General features: G+C 38.6%; 1 protein-coding gene across 3 annotated transcripts in view; it reads left to right on the forward strand.

Moving 5' to 3' along the window:
- The window catches only part of LOC149318879 (2-oxoglutarate dehydrogenase-like, mitochondrial), a 75,957-nt gene that overhangs the window by 20,864 nt on the left and 34,060 nt on the right, over positions 1 to 21,033 (forward strand). For 2 of the 3 annotated variants that reach the window (XM_089510624.1, XM_089510625.1), the window contains exons 4-14: positions 4,186 to 4,288; positions 5,616 to 5,731; positions 6,551 to 6,705; positions 9,194 to 9,340; positions 11,221 to 11,311; positions 12,825 to 13,004; positions 14,476 to 14,604; positions 15,206 to 15,385; positions 16,104 to 16,256; positions 19,978 to 20,080; positions 20,215 to 20,277. In XM_089510624.1, coding sequence (XP_089366750.1) covers positions 4,186 to 4,288; positions 5,616 to 5,731; positions 6,551 to 6,705; positions 9,194 to 9,340; positions 11,221 to 11,311; positions 12,825 to 13,004; positions 14,476 to 14,604; positions 15,206 to 15,385; positions 16,104 to 16,256; positions 19,978 to 20,080; positions 20,215 to 20,277 — 1,420 coding nt within the window. The remainder of the gene's footprint in view (positions 1 to 4,185; positions 4,289 to 5,615; positions 5,732 to 6,550; positions 6,706 to 9,193; positions 9,341 to 11,220; positions 11,312 to 12,824; positions 13,005 to 14,475; positions 14,605 to 15,205; positions 15,386 to 16,103; positions 16,257 to 19,977; positions 20,081 to 20,214; positions 20,278 to 21,033) is intronic. The other variant, XM_089510623.1, reaches the window with a different exon arrangement.

Below are 21,033 nucleotides of genomic sequence, written 5' to 3' on the forward strand. Positions count from 1 at the left end.
CAGGAGATCTCAGGCAGGCATATACAAGAAGGAGAGGTGCTCCTAAGGGTGTTCATTGTAATCACCAACACCTTGAATTTAGTTAGAAGCAAATTGTAGAGCATTTGCAGCTTATTTAAGGTTGGTGTTATGTGTTGTCTATATGATCAGCAGTCCTCCTGTTTTGCTCCAATTCTAGCATCTGTGTCATCTTTAAGGGCAGCTGAATGTAGAGGAAGTCCAAACCCATCTAGGACAATTGTTTGCCTTGTTTCTGGACTTGAGAACCACTAATCCACAGGGCCCAGTGAGATTCAGCATACTTTATGGGCTCTCATCTAGCATATTACATCATCCAAATGCTGCTCCAGTATCTGCATAGCTCCAGCTGACTCCATTGACAGCCATGTCATATCACTATTGTCCGCCCTTGATTGATTGTGAGTGAGCCATTCATTAGACAGAGATACTGTCCCTTTGCTGCCTTTGTTATTTCTTGGCCATACCTCTTCCAGGCAGTTATGTTAAAGGCACAGTAGGTGCCAGACAAAAACTTGCTTACAGAACGCTTCCTAGCCTGGCTCCGACAGAAGTGGGTTATATTTGCTGAACTTTTCAGCCCAACAGATCCTTAATTTTCTGTTTCTGTTTCATAGATGTGCATTGGGGTGGTTGTGGGGAAGTAGCCATGCGGGCTCCAGCAGATCCAAAAACTGCACTTCTGTGACTCGCAGAACACCTTATTTCATGATTTCTGCTTGCTACAATCAGTGGAAGGACCTATGCAGTTTTTTACTGCCTGGGCACAGGGGAATCTCCTATTATTGCAGAGCACCTGTCCCCATTGCTACCTGCTAGCAAAAAGACACTAATGCTATAGGCTAATCCTTCACTCTTGAGGGAGGATTGTGCTCTCTATTTACCCAGGCATTTTGAAAGGCTGAATTGTTTTAACAGGGAAGTGTTTTAATATGATGTAAGCCTATACCTGCTTCTTTCTTTATATTGGTTTGGTGTAGTACTTTCCCCAAATCAGATACATAAGGCAGTCTGAGATAGTCTGAATAAATCAGAATCTTCATTAGGGACAGGGTTTTTACATTGGCAAATGAATTTATTTTAAAAGAAATATATACTACTTAAAGAAATCTCGATACATAAATACCCCCCACCTACTAAACTAGAATATTATCTTGTTTTGATTGAGTGTATGAAAGTTATGAAGGAGACGTCTGGATTAACAGAGCCTAAAAACACTATATAAAAATGCTTCTAGAACAGGTTGTTTCCTTAGTACAATGCTTTTCAGACTGATAGTTAGAAGATAGACTTTACAGATTCTTCGGTTGCAGAGGATTCTGGGGAGTATTTGTGGGGACAGTGCTCACTTGGCCCATACTTGGTACAGGTCAGACCCACTGGAATTCACTTTGGATTTATGTGAACTGGTGAATGGTCAAAAATACAGGTGAGAAATGTGTAATCCTCAAGAATTGAGTGAACTGTGATGATGGAGATTACAGTGCAACAACATGTGAAGAACTATATATTACCCATTTCTGGTGCAGAATGCACCAGATATGCCTTTGCATCATCATATTGTAAGAAGAGATGAGAAGCAGAGGGTAAACTGCCTTTGGGGAAAGTTAACATATTTATTTATTTTACTGATAAAATTTATATATACTCTTTAATAATAAATAATAATAAAATTTTTATTTATATGCCGCCCTTCCTACGATCAGGGCGGCTTACAACAGATTAAAATGTATTACAGAAATACACAGATTACAAATTACATAGTTAAAAACAGGCAACAAACAAAAAGACCCCATAGCCCAACCTCTTGGCCACGGAAGAGGAGGGAGGCCCACAGGATATTTATTCGGGGAATGCCTGTTGGAATAGGAAGGTTTTGAGATCCTTCCTAAATTGGGCCAGGGTAGTAGACGAGCGGAGCTCTGTGGGCAGCGCATTCCAAAGGGCTGGGGCAGCTATGGAGAACGTCCTCCGAGTAGTGGAGGCCAACCTTGCCCCAGGCACCTTCAGTAGCTGCTGCCCAGACGTTCTGAGGGTGCGGGGCGGAATGTACGGGGAGAGGCGGTCCTTTAGGTATCCTGGGCCCAAGCCATTTAGGGCTTTATAGGTCATTACCAACACCTTATATTGAGCTCGGAAGCGGATGGGCAGTCAATGGAGATCTTTTAAAACCGGTGTTATGTGGCTGGTCCTGGGAACACCAGTGACCAGCCGGGCTGCCATGTTCTGCACCATTTGCAGCTTCCGAGTTTGGTATAAGGGTTGCCCCATGTAGAGTACGTTGCAGAAATCCAGTCTCGAAGTTACCAGAGCATGTACAACAGTTTCAAGGTCCCTCTGGGCCAGGTATGGGCGCAGCTGGCGAATCAGCCGAAGCTGATAACAGGTGTTCTTGACCGTCGCATTCACCTGAGCAGTCAGGTGAAGCGATGAGTCAAGAAACACCCCCAGACTGCGCACGGAGTCCTTCACAGGGAGCGTGACCCCGTTCAGGACAGGTGGAACCACCGCCATTCCTGGACCAGGAGAACCTATCACTAGTACCTCTGTTTTCTCTGGATTCAGCTTGAGTCGGTTTTCCCTCATCCAGCCCATTACTGACTCCAGACAGGCCATGAGAGGAGAGACGCCATCCTCAGTCACTGCATCAGTCGGAGACATAGAGAAGATGATTTGGGTGTCATCAGCGTACTGATAACCCCGCGCCCCATGTCTCCGGATGATCTCTCCCAGCGGTTTCATGTAAATGTTAAATAGCATGGGAGACAGAATGGCCCCTTGAGGGACCCCAGTTTTAAGGGGCCTCTCGTCGGAGCACACGTCTCCCAGCTGCACCATCTGGGACCTCCCGGAGAGGTAGGAACGGAACCACTGGAGCGCAGTGCCCCCGATTCCCACCTCTGCCAGGCGCCCCAGAAGGATACCATGGTCTATGGTATCGAAAGCCGCTGAGATGTCCAAGAGCACCAGCAGGGACACGCTTCCCCTGTCGATGCCCAAATCACAAAACAATTTACAAATAGAAGTAACAATGTGAAGCAAGAACAGAGATACAACAATACTATTAAAAATCTAAAAACTGATGAAATACAAACAACAGCAAGATAATGTACACCAAAGGCTGCTCAATAAACGAAAACCTCAAAATACTCATCAACAAAATTCAAACACCTTGGCAAAGAGGTAATGATTGATCTCACACCTCCTTTTCTCATTGTGGAAGCTCTTCATGGTAGCACAGGAATCCTAGAACATAGTTTAAAAATTATTGTCCAGCATACAAACATCTCTACTAGATTGGATTTATTTAGTTAATTTCTTTGTTCATCATCTTAAATAATTTATTTATGACTCCAGTCACACATTTGAATTAGTTCAGTTGTGTCTTGATGGCAGTCTTTAATTGCAAACATCTCTGCTAGAGTCATGTAAGTACAATGATGTTAAGACAGCAAATGATGTTACAGTAGTAACACTACTGTGGACTTGTTGGAACATGCAGTGACTCACGTCTGAGTATTTCTCATTCTGCAAAGGCATTTTATGTCCTACAGCTTATTTGTTAAAAGGAGACCAGGAGTGGTAACTTTCTGCCTATTACTTTATTTTTCAAGAAAATAGTATGTATTAAATCTCAGTGTAGTGCCATCCTCTACACATTTACTCGGAACTAAACTCCACTGAGGTTACTGGATTTACTCCTACATATATATGATATTGCAGCCTCAGCAACTTAGTTGTGTCTTATTATTCACTGAAAAAAGTATGGCAGAGGTTTCTCAATACTGCTATAAAATAGATCGTATTAAGTTTCTTGATTTACTAATAGTTTTACAATTTGGCACTTAGAGTGATAGACTGCTTTAAACTTTATACAAAAATAACTTTCAGCACGTATATAGGGAAGACAGTAACTATTTTGTCAGTCAGCAAAGTTTATCATAGCTCACATATCCAATGACAGTACTCCTTATTTTCAGGTTGTAGGGCACTACAAAGTTCAGCTTGACCCTCTTGGGATTAATGACGTTTCTTTTGATGATTCCATGAATGATCTCTGTAATCGCACAAGCATTGGTGAGCTCTTCCCTTTGTTTTACTTTGTTAGTATGATATTTTCTTCTTTGCCTTTCCTACCACCCTTCTTACCCACTTCAACCTATTCAGATCCGTGGACACCATGTGGCTCAGTTGGACCCCTTAGGAATCTTGGATGCTGACTTGGATTCATTCGTTCCATCGGATTTAATCACTACTATAGATAAACTGGGTGAGAATTTTCAACACCTTTGCAATAAATTAATATTCATGGTGAGGGGAATGTCTCATTAAGTGCAACAGGCAGTTAGGTGATCATGGCAAAACTGAATATTTCCTCCTGTACATAGAAGGCCTCTCCTTTTAAATGAGATAGTCCTCTAACTCTGGTTATTAATTTATGGTAAGTTGTTTTAGTATATGTGTATGTTTGTGTACAAAATGTCTCTACTTTTGCCTGAAAGAAGATATGTGAGAATGGGATTTTAATTAACAACAACACACACGTGGCCCGAGTAGAGAGGTTTTGAACTAGATTATTTGAAAATATCTGGCATGCATTTTAATTGTTTCCGGAAAAACCCGTATATGCTCGACTATAAGTCGATCTCATGTATAAGTTGAGGGTAGGTTTTGGGGCCAAAATTATGGGTTTTGATATAACCTAAGTCAAGGGTAAAACTTAGGGGCATATAGCAAAGGATCTAAAGGATGAAGCAAAGGAAAACAATGTCAAAGAACTTATAAAATTCCAGCAGACATAACTGTTTGTGCTCATACTAAAGGGTGGATGGATGAGAGAATAGAGGGAGGGTCAGTGCTTCCAGGACAGATTATGCTCTTGCTTTTCACCAGGGAATGGTTCCTTTTTAAATTAAGAGTTAAAGTATAGTACTTACATTGACCCGTGGATAAGTCGACCCAGGTTTTTGGGGTCAATTTTTGACTAAAATTTCTAGACTTATACATGAGTATATACAGTAACCTGGATTTCTTGACTCCAAAATGATAACAAATTTGTTTAAGAAAAATGGGACAAGAAGATACTAGCAACTACTGGAGAGGAGGTTTATCTTACAGCAGAATTCTTTTGTAATTGGCTTATCAGATGGTATATTTATTCAATACCTCCAGGTATGTGCCAAATGTGTTGTCACACCCCCTTTTGTTTCAAGCAATATGGTATAAAAAGCCTTCTTTGTGTTGAAACTAAAAGGTGTTTCTTTGTAGGCAAGTTATGAAAGTTATGTGTGTGAGAGTGTTTATTAATTTTGAATAAAATAGGTGTAAATTCATTAATGTTACAGATTATGCAAGTCAGACTAAATAGGAGGAGGATGAAAATAATAAGATTAAAAGGAAGAATTCCAATCATCCCATATATCATAGTGGTATAAAGTTGGAGGATGCTCTACAAGTTCATCACAAATTGTATACTCAGTTCATTTAATGAATTTCAGTTCTCAGGTTCATTTATAGGCCCATGTTTATGTTGGAGATCAGTGTCTGATTTTTGGATTTTCCTTCCTGCCTTTTTACTATGAATGCAAATGGCACAGAATTTTATGGGTTGTATGAATCTGACTTGGACAAAGTATTCCAGTTGCCTACAACCACCTTCATAGGAGGAAATGAAACTATGCTTTCTTTGCGGGAAATCATCAGACGATTGGAGGTTAGTGTGTTAATATGTCTTGTATTGTTCCTTTCTTCTAAATGGGCTTTGGTTATTTCATTTTTTTTCAATCTTCACTTCCTGGAATTGTACATAATACAGTCAGCCTTTAAAAGAAATTATTAATATTATCTTCCAAATTAATGGAAAATTTCAATATGCTGTATCCAAGTATTAATAGGTCTGGACCATGAAAGAAAAATCACTTTTAAGAGAAAATGTTCTCTTCTTCCAAATGCACTATAGATTGTAGAATTTCCCTTCAAAACAGGACAACATACAGAAATGATCTATCTGATCCAGTGCTGTTTATGGTTATTTAATCCAGTTCTCCAAGCAAGAGTCAGCTCTTGCTATTTTGAGCGTGCTTTAACTGAAAATGATTGGGATTGCCATGGTGTATCATTGCATTATTGTTTTTCAGTGTGCTTTGGTGTATTCTTTAAGTAAATTTACATTAATTTGAAAAGTCCAAAAATATTTAGTTAGTGGAGCATGTGCAGATACAATGCTATCTCAGTGCTGTATGAACCAAAATGTTTACATGCTCGATACTTTTGTGTGTCCTCCACACTCTTAAGGCTTGTTTGGAAGTTAGTTTGAGGGAAGTTTGAGCAGAAGATTGGAAGATCAGGAGACAGAATGTGCAACACAACAGCATGCTCCTGATGAAGATTAGTGTTACATCTGCACTGATCCTTAGGAAGAGCTTATTTATGGGGCAGGGTGGGGAATGAAGAAACAAGCAATGTATAATGTTTATTTGTTTTCACTCCCTTATTGTTTTTCGATACTTTCAATGAAAAAATTGTCATGCAGAATACATATTGTCAACACATTGGGTTGGAGTTTATGTTCATTAATGATGTGGAGCAGTGTGATTGGATCCGGCAGAAATTTGAGACTCCAGGTGTTATGAAATTCAGCAGTGATGAAAAAAGGACATTGTTGGCTAGACTGGTGCGGTCAACAAGGTATGTTTGGAAGGAGTGATATGAATGCCTGATGAGATTTGTCTAACAAATGTTTTGAATGTTGTCAGAAGAAATGTTGTCTGAAGAAGTAGGAAAGACACAACATTGTATCTTTTTCTTAGGGGGAATGAGCTGGTGGCTTTGCTGGAGGGTTTATGGCAGGTAGACAAAAGGAAAGGAACATGCCATTTCTCTTAGATGCACTTCTTTCAAATACAGCTGGAAACTAAAAGCCAGTGTGAAATATAGCCCTGTTCTGTTGGCCCTCATCACAACTAATGAACATGACAACTGATGCTGGTCTAAACTAGAACATTTGGATAGTCATTTTACATTGTTACTTGAGCATAGCATTTGCCTTCCATGGTAGTGTTTATTTAGTGAGACAGCAGTAGATTATTCCTGTCCAAGTTTAATTAAAAGAGAAATGAATTTGAGCAAGATACTCTTAATAATCAGGTTAACATGGCGTATGAATGACAGCCTGTTAATAATATGTCATACAGCATTTTGTCTCATTTATCTTCCTGATGCAAACAAAACAAAATAAAACTCAGCACTATAAACTCTGCACTATTGCTTGTGCTGGTTATGGTAATTCATGAAGAATTTGCTTTGAAAAACAGAAAACCTAACAGCATCCAGTAGATAGACCAAAAATGCTAAGAAGAGGAATTAGATGTTGCTTGCTGTTAGCCTTTTTTTTTCCATTTAGGATTGCAAGGACTTAGCCATTTGTAATTTGGCAATTTTTGCTATTTGGACTCTGTAGGTAATACAGTTTGTCAGGGGTGCATCCATGTTTTGTGTAAAACAAAACAAAAACAATTTTTTTAACTACAGAAACTCTTCATTTCACATTCAGATCACAATCGGAGTTATTCACACATTCAGATACTCAAATGTTTTCCATAAAATCATCTAACTTGCATATTCTAAGTTTAATATGTAAAATGTTGCAAGTCTGCAAAAAATAAAGGACAAAAGAAGAAAGGAGAAATGTGTCAACAGGGACACTTTGATTTGGGACTGCATTTCTGCTTGCTTTAAGCAGGGGTGAGCAATGTTGTTGCGTCTGGAGGAAAAATTTTCCACCCCCAAGACCAGTACAGCTTACAGTGTTTCCAATGAGATTTTAAAAATCTTTGATTAATTCATGACAGTACTAATACTTCCTTGAACCAGGGTTGAATGGAACGTTGGATTGCTGTAGGGAGGAAGACAGGGACTTTATGCTGTTTCTTGGTTTAGTTATAGTAGCGGTGTCTTACCAAATCGATCCTTTGGAAGATCTTTGCACCTTAGAGCAACTTCCTTCCTCACTTGAGATGTGTATGTCAATAAAATAGGCAGTTTTGCTTTGTTTTATAGATCACTGAAAGTGCTGTTTCCTAGTATTTGAGGAAATCATTTGCTCTTCCAGTAGCTTAATGTCACTTTGAAGTGCTTGAAATAATATGAACAGAGAGAGCGTGCCTCCTAGACAATATATTGCTACTTAAAAGAAGTAAAAACCTGTCATTGTAGCTTAATTTCAAGTTCAACAGACAAGGTGGCTCACAATTGGAGTTGCGACTGTTTTATTTTGCTTGTTGTCTCAATAGAGAGTATCTATCCGTGGCTTGATTTATGCTGTGCCATATATTTTATACTTCCAGATTAAGTAGGTACTAGTTAATCACTTCAATTTTTTTACTTAATGTTTGACTTTATACCGAGTCATATCCTTAGCATATTTACTAAAAAGTAATAGGTGAACCTTGTGTGTGTATACACGGAAATAAGATCCGTTGTCTTTAGTCTCACTCTGAAAAACAGATTAAGCTATCCACCGTATGTGATACAATTTGAAGTTGTTGGGGGGAAATGACATGTATTACTTGTTTTAAGTTAGTAGCAATATTTTATTGTATTGTATTTTTGGCTGTATTTTGGACAGAAGAGAAAAGCATATACGTGAATAAGAAAATAATAAATAATATTCACTGCAGTACAGACTTAAACTATCCTGGTACGATCTTTCTGATTTTAATTCCTTAAGTTATTATGAAGATACTTTTATGTTTAGAAATTATTTTATCTGTTTCCTTCAACATTAATTAAAAGACTCTAATCACCTGCATTGTGTTTACTACACTAGCCTTAAAAAGGGGAAAGCTTACTTTATTTGTTAGTAAATTATAGCTTTTATTTCTCTGCTTACTAAGACTTGAGGAGTAGATTCAACTGCAGTTGTTGCTGGCGGCTAACCAAACCTTATGGCTTCACTCAATGGACCTGTTTCACCCCTGTGCAGTTTTAAAGTTTTCTCATTGTTTACTAGCGTTGCATTGTCGTAATAAAGTATGATGTTATTTTCTTTTTTCTTTCAAATGATGATATGCTGCTTCCTACTACATATTCAACATGCCTGTTTAGTATAAATGTATTGCTTACTTCTTCATTCTTTAGTGCTGTATCATCAGTCTTTTTTTATTTTTCTGGATAGATTTGAGGATTTTCTTGCCCGGAAATGGTCATCAGAGAAACGTTTTGGCTTGGAAGGATGTGAAGTAATGATTCCTGCTCTCAAAACCATTATTGATAAATCTAGTGAAATGGGAATTGAATATATTATAATGGGCATGCCCCACAGGTAAATGCTTGTCTAATTGAATTTAGTGGTTGCATTTGCACTGTACCTAGTTGCCCAACTTAGGGCCCAAAGAAACCAGCCAGAAAAGTTGGCTTCTAGACACCTTGGGGGCATAGTGTTTTGACAGTGCACACCCCCAAGCTGCCCGGAAGTCGCCCTGGAATGAAACAGCTGATCAGACGGGGGCTGCTTCAAGCCACTCCGGGGACATGGCATTTTGACAATGCATGCCTCCAGAGTTCCGGAAGCTTCCTGGGGGTTGCACTGAGGCTGGCTAAGGCGGCCCAAAACTGGTCCAAAAAGAGAGGATCTTTTCTGCTCCTATTTGGGCCAGTGGTGGAAGGTGCCTTCAGGACCACAGTGTGTTTTCCATGGACCTGAGACGTCTTCAGTGGGGGTAGCTTCAAGCTGCCTCTTCATGGCTGTTTGTTTCGACTCTTAGCGAACATGACTAGATATTGCTGTTCCCCAGTTTTAGAACAATAGTTCTCAACCTTTGGTCATCCTAGTATTCTCGACTTCAGTTCCCAGAAATCTCGGTAAGTATAGCCAGTGGACAAGAGTTCTGGGAGCAGTTGTTTAAAACAGATTGACAACAAAAGGTTGAGAATCAACTAAATGTTGATAAAATTGAGCTTGGAGGCAAAGCAATGGGCAGTAAGGAGCAGCTGCTCCACCTGCATTCTGGCTGCTATCGGCCCAGAACTGTGGCAACCTCACGGACTGCTCTCAAAATGGGCCAGTGCCACCACAGTCTTAAATGGACCACTGGGAGGAGCAGTTTTTTGCCGCTCCTTTTCCTGGTGGCTTTGGGCTCCCTTTGGTGGCCTCAGAGCAGCTTCTGGATGCTTGAAGAGCATGCATTATCTGAATGCCATGCTCTTAAAGTGGCCAGAAGCCGCTTCTTTTAGCCCATTTGTTTCGGGCCTTTGTCTCTCACTGTCAAAAATATGAGTTATAATTATGGAATAACACTAAATAGTGTCTTGGTTAGTTGAGAAGCTGAACTGGAATTGGAAGCAAGTGAGTGTTGTTTGATGAGCAGGGAAGCTTAAACCTTTTTACATTGATATAGTACTCAGTTTTAATGTGACCTCATTCAGCATGAAAGTCCCAATAGCCTCATACTCATACATTTAAATGTTTAAATTTCAGCATGCTGTTCTTTTCCCCATAGTTTCCTTCCTTTATTGTTATTGTGTGCCTTCAAGTCACTTCTGACTTATAGCGACCCTAAGGTGAATCTGTCATGGATTTTTCTTGGCAGAATTTGTTCAGAGGAGGCTTGCTATTGCCTTCCACTGAGGCCCAAGCTCACCCAGTAGGCTTTCACTGCCGAATGAGGATTCAAACCTTGGTCTCCAGAGTCATAGTCCAATGCTCAATCCACTACCTTTCCTTTCCTTTGGTTTCCCTTCCTTTCCTTTTTGTTTCTGTGCCTCACACATTAGAGTTTTGCACCTGCGCAGAGACTCCATATGGAAAGTTCAAAGCTGAATAGTTTGGAAGGAATGATCCTGCCCTTTCCTGTCCATTGCGCATGCCTGAACCCATCAAACTACCTCCTCCTCATTTCTCTTTTGTCTGTCATCAAGGAAATTTCTCTCAGACTGTTCTTGATTGAGTAGCCCCTCTTGCTTGTTATTTCTTGTCATTCTTGTGTCTTTCTTGTTACTTCTTTTCTCTTTCTCTTCTTACAGATGATAAAATTATGCAGATATAACAGAAAATCAAAATGTTGATAAAGAGCATATTCTTGAATCTGATTAATAGAATGTTACATTAAACGTGCTGTAGAATTCTGTATATAACTATATGCAGATATTTGTTTATTGGCTCTTATGTGATTTCTTGGTGTGTTTTCCCCTTCTTTTTTCAAGAGGAAGGCTGAATGTATTGGCCAATGTGATTCGCAAGGAACTGGAACAGATCTTTTGCCAGTTTGACCCAAAGCTTGAAGCAGCTGATGAGGTTAGACACAGTTCTGATATTATCAGAATATTTTTACTTTGTACTTGTCTTGATGTGTTTTTTGTAATGTTTTCAATAAATATTTAATTATTTTATTTATTAAAACTCTTCTATCCCACTCTTATTGTAGGATCTCAGTGTACTATACAATACAAACAATTATAAACATGAAAGTTTAGGCTTAAATGTCATTACTTTTCCAACTCATATGGATATATAAAATTTATCACTTTAGAGCAGGGGTTCCCAACTTTTTTGACTCGTGGAGCCCTTTTTAGAATCAGTTTCTTTGGTGAAGCCCCTAAGAGGCCTACCCTATGTATTACAAGTTAATGGTTTTCTTATTTTGAGTCTTATTCTTTATAATTTTATTCAATTTTTATTTCTTTTATTTTCCTGGAGTGGCCGCAGAGCACCCGGGAAGTGCATGTGGAGCCCTAGGGGCTCCACGGAGCACAGATTGGGAACCGCTGCTTTAGAGTAACACATGGGTTGTGTTCAGAAATAGAATTAAGTCTAAGGGCTGGAGCAGATGGGCTTGAAAGAGCAGCCTGAGTCTGCCCCGTCTGTAAATGGGTTGGGAGCGCGTCAACTGCACAGCCTGCTCTGAAAGCGGGCAATGGCCGCAGGATCCAATCTATACCGCCAGAAGCCAGATTATCTTGACTTCTTTTTGCTTTGGTCCAAAGGACAGGAGCATGGCTTCGGCGCAGCTTCAGTCTGCTTTAGAGGCATGCATTGTTTGAACACTATGCCTTCAAAGTGGCCAGACACCACTTCATTTGGCCCATCTGTTCCAGGCCAGAGTTAGATAACTGTACATTCCTTCCTGACTGCCCCCTTGCTGTGAGCTGTGTTTTTGCCTCCATTTTGACCAGAAATGTAATATCACGTCTTGTTCCTGGTACAAAGCAAAATATGTCTTAAGGGGTCTTTGGGATGTGAGAGGATGTAGACACCAAGAGAACCTAATCTTCCATGATTTGGGCTTCATTTGAGAGTTTTGTTAAATTGCTTTTTTACCTGAAAAGTCTGCTTTTAATATATATCCCATGGCAGATAGTAGCAAAAGCACCCATTGTACCTTTATTTACACCCCTAACAAAGTTGCTGTAGCCCAGCTGGAAATCTTGTCAGCAACAGGTGGGCAGGAATAGATTCTCCTTCCTGGTAGACTAAAGAAAGACAATAGATATGTAAAATCGCCCACAAGAGGGGTTTTTTTAGCTGTAGAAACGGTTTCTTTTTCTAGCTTTTCTTTCTTCACGTCTGTAGGGGTACAGTAACAATTTTGAATTAAGCTGAGTTCAGTGAGCTGCATTTAATGCAAGTTGAGACTCATGATCTGACAATACCTTGATTTCTAGCTGTGGCTTGTTGCTTCCAAACTCTAGTGGCTGGGTTGATTTGAACTTATGAACAACTTAGAGTTTACATAAAAAATTCCATGGCTGAATCTGGATGTACTGGTCGTACGTGTGTGTGTGAACTTTAATTATTTCTTGTATTTTAGGGATCTGGGGATGTAAAATATCATTTGGGAATGTACCATGAAAGGATCAATCGAGCAACAAACAAAAAAATTACCCTCTCACTTGTGGCTAATCCATCTCATTTGGAAGCAGTAGATCCTGTGGTTCAAGGGAAGACCAAGGCTGAACAATTTTACCGAGGGGATACTGAGGGGAAAAAGGTAACATTGTTTGATGTATAGGCTTTCCTTAGCCTAATTTGTAATAAACAAGTCTGTAGTACTTCTCGAGTATTAAAGATAAAAATTTAAATCTTCAAAGTACATTTTCCCCCCACATCAACTAAGTTCATGTAGAAAAATGTTGCTTGAGGCATGTGACTTGGTCTGTTCTTTACTCCTGAGATCTTTCCACCCTTATTTTAGTGTAAATGTTTGCTAAAAGTGTCAATTTCTCAAGTCTTTTAAGAGATCTGGTCAAAACATGTTTTATTAAAGGGCTTCTTTAATAAAGGGTTTTAATAAATAAATAGCTTAGCTGCTACCCAGCAAAATTGGTGGATGTTGCATCAGATGCTTCTTATCAACATCCTTCTTTGGTTTGTTTGTTTAGTCACTTATTTCAATCATTTATTTATTACCTGCCTGTCCTCTATGGCTTTTGAGGCAGCATACAACAAATAAAGGAGCAAAGCCTGTGTTCAAGCACACCAGATCTTTCAGCGAGAGCACAGCTCCATCCAGAACAGATTGTAATGCCAAATCCAAGTTAGCTTTCTTGTTGACCAACATAAGTTCCATTTTATCTAGCCAGATCCAAATTTTACTTACCCACATCCAGTCCTGCATGGCATCCAAACAATGATTTGGGTCTTCTACAGTCTCCTCATTATCAGCTCTAGAAGAGACATAGAACTGTATATAATCAGGATTTTGGGGACACTTGGCACCCAGTCCTTGGATGACCTCTCCAGTACTCCTGTATAGATATTAAAAAGCACAGAGGGTAGTATTGAGCCTTGTGGAACCTTATAGTCTAATAGCCAGGAGGTTAAAAAAAGGTTTCCCAGCACCACCTGTGAGAATGTTAAACAAGGAATGAACCGCTGCAGAACAGTGCCCTCAAGTCCCATATCAGTCAAATGGCCCTGAGGAATACCATGATTAATGGCATCATATGATTCTTAGAGGTGCAGAAGAACCAACAGAGATGCAATCCTGTTGTCTAGTTCCTGGTGTAGGTCATCTACCAAGGTGATCAAGGCTGTTTCTGTCTCAGTCCCAAATCTAAACATGGATTTGAATAGATCCAGATAATTAGTTGCATCTGTGAAAGCATGGGATTGCGCTGTCACCACTCACTGTAAGACCTTACTAATAAAAGGGAAATTAGAAACTTCTAATAGACTACTGCAACTCCACCTCACCCATAGGAAGTGGTTTACTTTTGCGCCCAGAAACTTGGTGGGCACAGCTTGGTTGACGCCCCCCTCTTCAGTCAACTGGGAAGCCAAATACCCTCCTGGAGATCAGACCTAACCCATGTAACATAGATTGGTGAGCATTTCATTAAAGTGATTTCAGTGAAACAGCAGATTCTTTGCAACCTGTTTTATGATATAAAAAAAAATAAATTGGACTAGAGAACTTATGATGGTAAATGTCTGTTATTTTAAAATTCATAATCATTTAGGTCATGTCTATACTTTTACATGGGGATGCTGCCTTTGCTGGACAAGGAGTGGTTTATGAAACATTTCATCTCAGTGATCTTCCATCATATACCACCAACGGTACTATTCATGTTGTTGTCAACAACCAGGTAAAAATCAGAAAACGTCTTGCATAATTTGGGTTTCATTTTTTGGCATTTCTCTTTCCATGGCATTCAGAACAAATAGTACAATAACACATGATTCTGTTCCTTGCTGTTGAGCCAGAGGCTTTACAGCTACAACAAAATTTTGTGAGAAGGACACCTAAAGAATTTTAGAAAAAGTTAACAGAAAAGTGGGGGGGGGGGGGATCAAAGGGATGAAGGGGAAACAGTATCTGAGGTTGTCTATGCAATGCCATTCTGGGTTTAGAATACAAAACGTTTTAAAGTCAAAGGCTTTCATGGCTGGCATCCATAGTTTTTTGAGGGTTTTTCAGGCTATGTGGCCATGTTTTTACATTTTATTACATTTCCAAATTGTTTATAGATTACAATGGCATAGACCCCTCTATTTTTCTTCAGCTGCCAAATAATTTTAAAAAATGGTTTATAACATATTTCCCCCCCTAAATGCATGCCATTTTTTTATTGCTTAGAACAAAAGGAGGGAAGTAGAGAGAGAGAGAGAGAGAGAGAGAAAGTAGGGAAGCGAGAGAGGGAATGTGAGAGATTGAAAACTATGTGGTTGCAAAATCTTGCATTTCAGATTGGTTTTACAACGGATCCACGAATGGCTCGCTCATCTCCATATCCAACTGATGTGGCTCGAGTGGTCAATGCACCTATATTTCATGTGAATGCTGATGATCCAGAAGCAGTGATGTATGTGTGCAATGTAGCTGCAGAATGGCGAAACACTTTTAATAAAGATGTGGTAATAGATCTGGTAAGTATTGTCATTACTTTCTCATGTGGAGATCCAGTGTTTGCATAGTGCCTGCTTTGTCATATACAGAGTGAACTTACCTCCCACCGAAGCCCCTTGTGCCTCCCTTGGAAAGCTTCTCCTTTCTCTTGAAGGACTTCAGAGCATGAGGAACTGAAGTGGGAAGGGACAGTTGACACAGCCTTGTGTGTGCATGTAGATACTGTGCTTTTGAATTCTGGCTATTCTGGAATAGGCCCTGGTATGATGATGCAGTGTTAATTATAAATTTCCTGCTTTTCTTAATGCTATCTAGAATTTAAATAAAAACAGGGTCCAGTATTGCATTTCTCTGGAAGTTTCCTTTTAAATGCAGTGGGACCTCAAAATGTACTCTTGAAGCCTAGTTTGTATTCTGTAGTTTTTCCTCATCAGATGAAACTGTGTCTTAACAACTTGTGAAATAAAGTACCTCTTGGTATTTATCAAATGCAATTTTATCATCACATCTAAATTATAACACATCACTTTATCCTTACAACTTATGACATAAAGAAAACTATCCTTTGGTATGTACCAACTTCAGTGTTATCATGACATCTAAATTACTGTCCACCTTATCTGTAATACTACTTTTTAAAATCTATGAACTAACTGCTGACAAACATGAACTTCAAAAAATAAAGCCTTGAAGGCTGGTCACTGCCTGACTAAACTGACTGAAATGACTTTCCTGTAGGTGTGTTACCGAAGACGAGGCCACAATGAAATGGATGAGCCCATGTTCACCCAGCCTTTAATGTACAAGCAGATTCATAAGCAGGTAGCTGTGCTGAAAAAGTATGCTGACAAGCTGATAGCTGATGGAACTGTAACACTGCAGGAATTTGAGGTATACCATGCTGGCAAGTTATGATTCTGGGTTTGTAATTGAACTTTGCTTGAGCCTGTTGTTTTAACAAATTTGCTTTTCGATTTGGGTAGATAATTCATTTTCTTTTTGTATGTAAAGAATCTGCCAGTTTTTAAATTTGTTATAATCTGGGAGACCCAATTCAAATAAGAAAGAATGAAAAGGAAGAGCACTATGAAATGTATGAAGAAGTTAGAAAATCATGAATAAAATGCAATCTGTTGTAGATTAATTTAGCAAAGTGCAAGGGTCTGCAAAATAGGTTGCCACAGTGCCTTTCCCTCCCAAGTGATAATCCTTTCTTTTGTTTTTGACATCATGCTTTGCTTTACCCAGAATCCCTGAAATGTAGCAAGAAGTCAGAGGTGAATCTGTGTTCCTCTGTAGATTCCTCTTCATGCCAGAGGGCTTGGAAAGGTTGGGATCAAAGACTGAAAATGCCTTACAGGGTCATCCTTACTATTAGGCAGGGCTGAAGGAGCTGATTTTAAATGTCATCAATTAGCAGCCAATTATTTAACATGTTATCATTGCATTTTTACTGTGAGGCTAGGGATAGATACCCATAGTCTTGGTAACTATACAGGTTGACTATGAGGGGTAGAAGCATAATGTCAGACAGCTCAATGTCTTGTGCAGTCCCTGCTGATAAATGGTGTAATAGAGCAATGATTTAGTTAAATGAATTGAATCAATATAAAGACAACAGTTCCCCCTTTTAAAGAAGATATTAGAGATTTGGAAAAAGTATAACGAAAAATTAATGCCTGCTGTCTACCATTAACACCAGTTATAATGTTAATTTTTTCCCTAATAAATTTAAAGGAAGAACTAGGGAAAGAGCTAAGGAATCAAGAATATATAGGATAAAAGAATGGATGAAGATAATGAAGGAGAAAGGAAAGATAAAGGAGAAATTGCAAAGATTAAAATTAACCTGGTTTAATTGTATTCAATTGGAACAATGGGCAAAAAATTGGGATAGAAAAATTATAGAGTTTAGAGAATATACGAAATTTGAACAGTTGATTAGGCAAAGAGATAGTATGGAGGCAAATGAAACTTTGAAAGGTGTCACAAGTGAAACATATAAATTATTATTAAAATATAATGAGAAAGAAGAATATCTTAGGACAATATGGAAGGAGGATTTAACACAAACAATAAATGTTCATGAATGGGGAAAAATTTGGAAAACATCATTTAAAAAATGTATCCATACGTATAAAGGAGAATTATTACAAAATAATCTGGAAATGGTATTTAACGGCAGTAAGGTTAAACCACATAAATAAGAATTATTCAAGGCCATGTTGGAGGAAGTGCCAAGAAGTTGGTGCTTATATTCATATGTGGTGGGATTGTAGATCCATAAAGAAATTTTGGCAAATAGTATTTAAAGAGATAAAAGAAATAATAGAAATTGATTTAGAATTTTGGCCACAGATAGCATTACTTTCTATATATGATAAGATTAATTGCACCCAGGCTATAAAGGATCTAATTAAAAATCTATTAACAGTGGCAAGATTAATTATAGCAAAAAGGTGGAAAGATCAGGGAGATCTACAAATAAAAGATTGATATAAAGACATATGGCAAATAGCAATTAATGATAAGTTAATTTGCGGAATTAAGGCAAAAAAAAAAAAAAGGAATAATGAAGAGAAATTACTTTGAAGCAGTATGGAGATATATTTGTACAAAAGGCTTTAGTAAAAGAAGGAGGTGTTTTATCCCCGCAGGAAGAGTTACAATTTTGGAGGGTAGAGTAATAAGAAGATACTAGGCTCTGGTGATGGGGAGCACTTGGGGAAGGGGAAAAATGAAAAAAGAGAAAAGAAGGGCGGGGGGGGGGGGGGATGAATTAGTAATATAATTATACCTTTCTGTAACTATGAAAAGTATATGGTGAATAGAAGAAGCCAGAAGAATGAAGATTTTTAATAACTATTTTATGTGATTTTTTAAAAATTAGTGGCCTAATTAAAATTAAATGGTTTGATAAGAATAGATTTAGATAAGGTAGTAAAGAATGGATAACTAATGTGATATACCATATATATGTGGAATATTATGTAAAAGTTTTCTTATATTATTGTATGTAGATAATAATACTAATAAAGATTTATTAAAAAAAAAATGAAGAGCACCCCCCCCCCCAAAAAAAAGTCAACAGTTTATTTGTAAGAATTGGCTGCGGCTTAACAGTTAGACCCTCTCAGAGGTGCTCTAGAAGACCCTAAATAAAGGACTTATGTGTGTGTGATGAGGGGCTATTAATGGGGAATCAAGAAGACAACTTGTATAAGCAACTTCTTCATGCAGTAAACTGCGGTTATCCATGACTTCCTGTTTTTATATATATATATATATATATATATATATATATATATATATATATATGAATGACTTGGGAGCAATGGTGAAAGACTCTAATCAAGCCAGATTTGATGAAAATTTAAAATCATGAGATTAAAGTTGGACATTTTACCTCTTTAAATAAGTCTTAGCTTGTCCTTTTAATTTGTGGTCCATGTTAACTTATTCCTTAATGCAAGTTTACTTTCAGTTCATTCCCTGCTTGCAAAAAGGCATTTCTCAACACCAGGAAGCTCCCAAATGCAGCAAGACAGCCTCCATGTAGCAGTGGTGGCAAACGTTTTAGAGATTGAGTACCCAAACTGCAACCCAAAACCTACTTATATATCACAAAGTGCCATGTCCCTTTGACTTTCTAGTAACAAATTCTGGCAAACTTTGTGCTGACGTGATGGCGTGTGTGCCCACGGAGAGGTCTCTGAGTGCCATTTCTGGCACTCGTGCCATAGGTTCGCCACCATTGAGGATGGACTTGGGGAAAAATTGGAGGCATTTGCTCCTGCACAATATTTTGGGGTGAGAGTAGATGCTGAGGACCTCAGAAACTTCTTTGGAAACTATATGTGGCCTGTTGGGCTCATTTTCTCACCCCTGCCTTAATACATTGTTCCAAATACAGTGGTCCCTCCACATTTGCTGGTCTAGAGACACAGTGAAAATGGAAAAACTGCAAATAAAAAACCCTACTTTTTTATCTGAGAGACCACCTCTCTAGGAATTTCTAGGTCCTCCAGTGCAACTCTGTGGTCAACATGCGCCAAAATGTGATCACAGAATCATGCTAGAGGACCTACAAATGCCCAGAGAAGTGTTTTCTCTAGTAATATCTAGATCCTCAACTATGGTCAATTTCCAGCAGAATTTCTCTGGAGGACCTAGGGATTCCTAGAGGGGAACATATTAACCAAATCTTCAAATAATCAAAACCACAAAAGAGCCAGACAATGGCTCTGGAGAGTAAGGTCAAATTGCTGCTCAGCTATAACAACCCACTCAAGGCACACTCTCTCAGCCTCAGAAGAAGGCAAAGACAAACCCTCTGTGGATAACTCTTACTAAGAAAATCCTGTGATAGGTTTGCCTTAGTGTCACCATAAATTGAAATGTCTTGAAGGCACACAAAAAAGGTGATGTGGTAGGGAGACAGATGCAGAAACTAAAATAGATATGGTAAAGAAAAAGAAACCCAGCTGCTTCAGTCAGTTGCTAAACTTGGCCATGGACACTTTGGCTTTGATGGAACTGTAGCTAGTCTCTAACCCTATGCACTGTTGCTGCTTTATAATTAGTATTAAGTTTTCTTTTTCTTGTTCTACAGGAAGAAATTGCAAAATATGATAAGATATGTGAGGAAGCTTATACAAGATCCAAAGATAATAAAATTCTACACATTAAACACTGGCTTGATTCACCATGGCCAGGTAAGAATAGTTATTGCAAATGACATTGAGTGATACAGTTTCAATTAATATCTTTTGTTTTAAGCATGTTTAATGTTGGAGTGCTTGGTCATTCAACACTGAGCTGAAATAACTCCCCTTCCTCAATTCACTAGGCAGCAGATGGGGCAAACTATTTGTAAAGATGGAAGAAAAAACACTTAGCAGTGGCTGCTTTGGTAACTTCCTTATATTTTTCATTGCATGAAAATTGTTGCTGTTGCAATGATGGTGACACCCTCCTATCCTTCTTTACCTGGTAATTGCATAAAAACTACTCACAAAATATGGTTGTGTCATTTTTATATGATTAAAGAACAAGAAAAAACATGTGGGGGAAGAGTTGGTACTACAGAAGCAAAGTAAAAGAAAACATAACTGTGGCAACAATAAGTGCCTGTTTCCCCTAAAGCAATTTTAATGGTTCACTTCTCTGTCGCTTGCTGAAATCAGGTCCCCATTTCGAGTTCTGTATGAAATATCAAACCCTAAACTGGCAAAGAAACTGTTTCTGTATGAAATATCAAACCCTAAACTGGCAACCAACTCCAGTTTGTATGTGCAAACAGACAACGAATTACTATTTAGATGAAATTCATATAAGGATGAGAATAATAACATAGTATAGCATTTACATTTCTATAAAAGTAAAGTTAAAGGTAGTCGCTTGATATGAATGTCTAGTTGTAACCGACTGTAGGGGGTGGTGCTCATCTTCGTTTCTAAGCTGAAGAGCCAGTGTTCTCCAAGGATGTTCTAATAGTCATGTGGCCAGCATAACTCCACTGAATGCTGTTACCTTCCCACTGAGAAGTGGTACCTATTCATCTACTTGTATTTGCATGCTTTTGAACTGCTAGGTTGGCAGAAGCTGAGGCTAGTGATGGGAACTCACCCCATCACGCAGCACCTGGGCTTCAAATTGCCAACCTGCC

The sequence above is a fragment of the Sceloporus occidentalis genome, unplaced genomic scaffold, assembly GCF_023333645.1.
Source record: "Sceloporus occidentalis isolate IW3139 unplaced genomic scaffold, rSceOcc1.0.p SCAF_2, whole genome shotgun sequence".
In the NCBI taxonomy this organism is placed as follows: domain Eukaryota; kingdom Metazoa; phylum Chordata; class Lepidosauria; order Squamata; family Phrynosomatidae; genus Sceloporus; species Sceloporus occidentalis.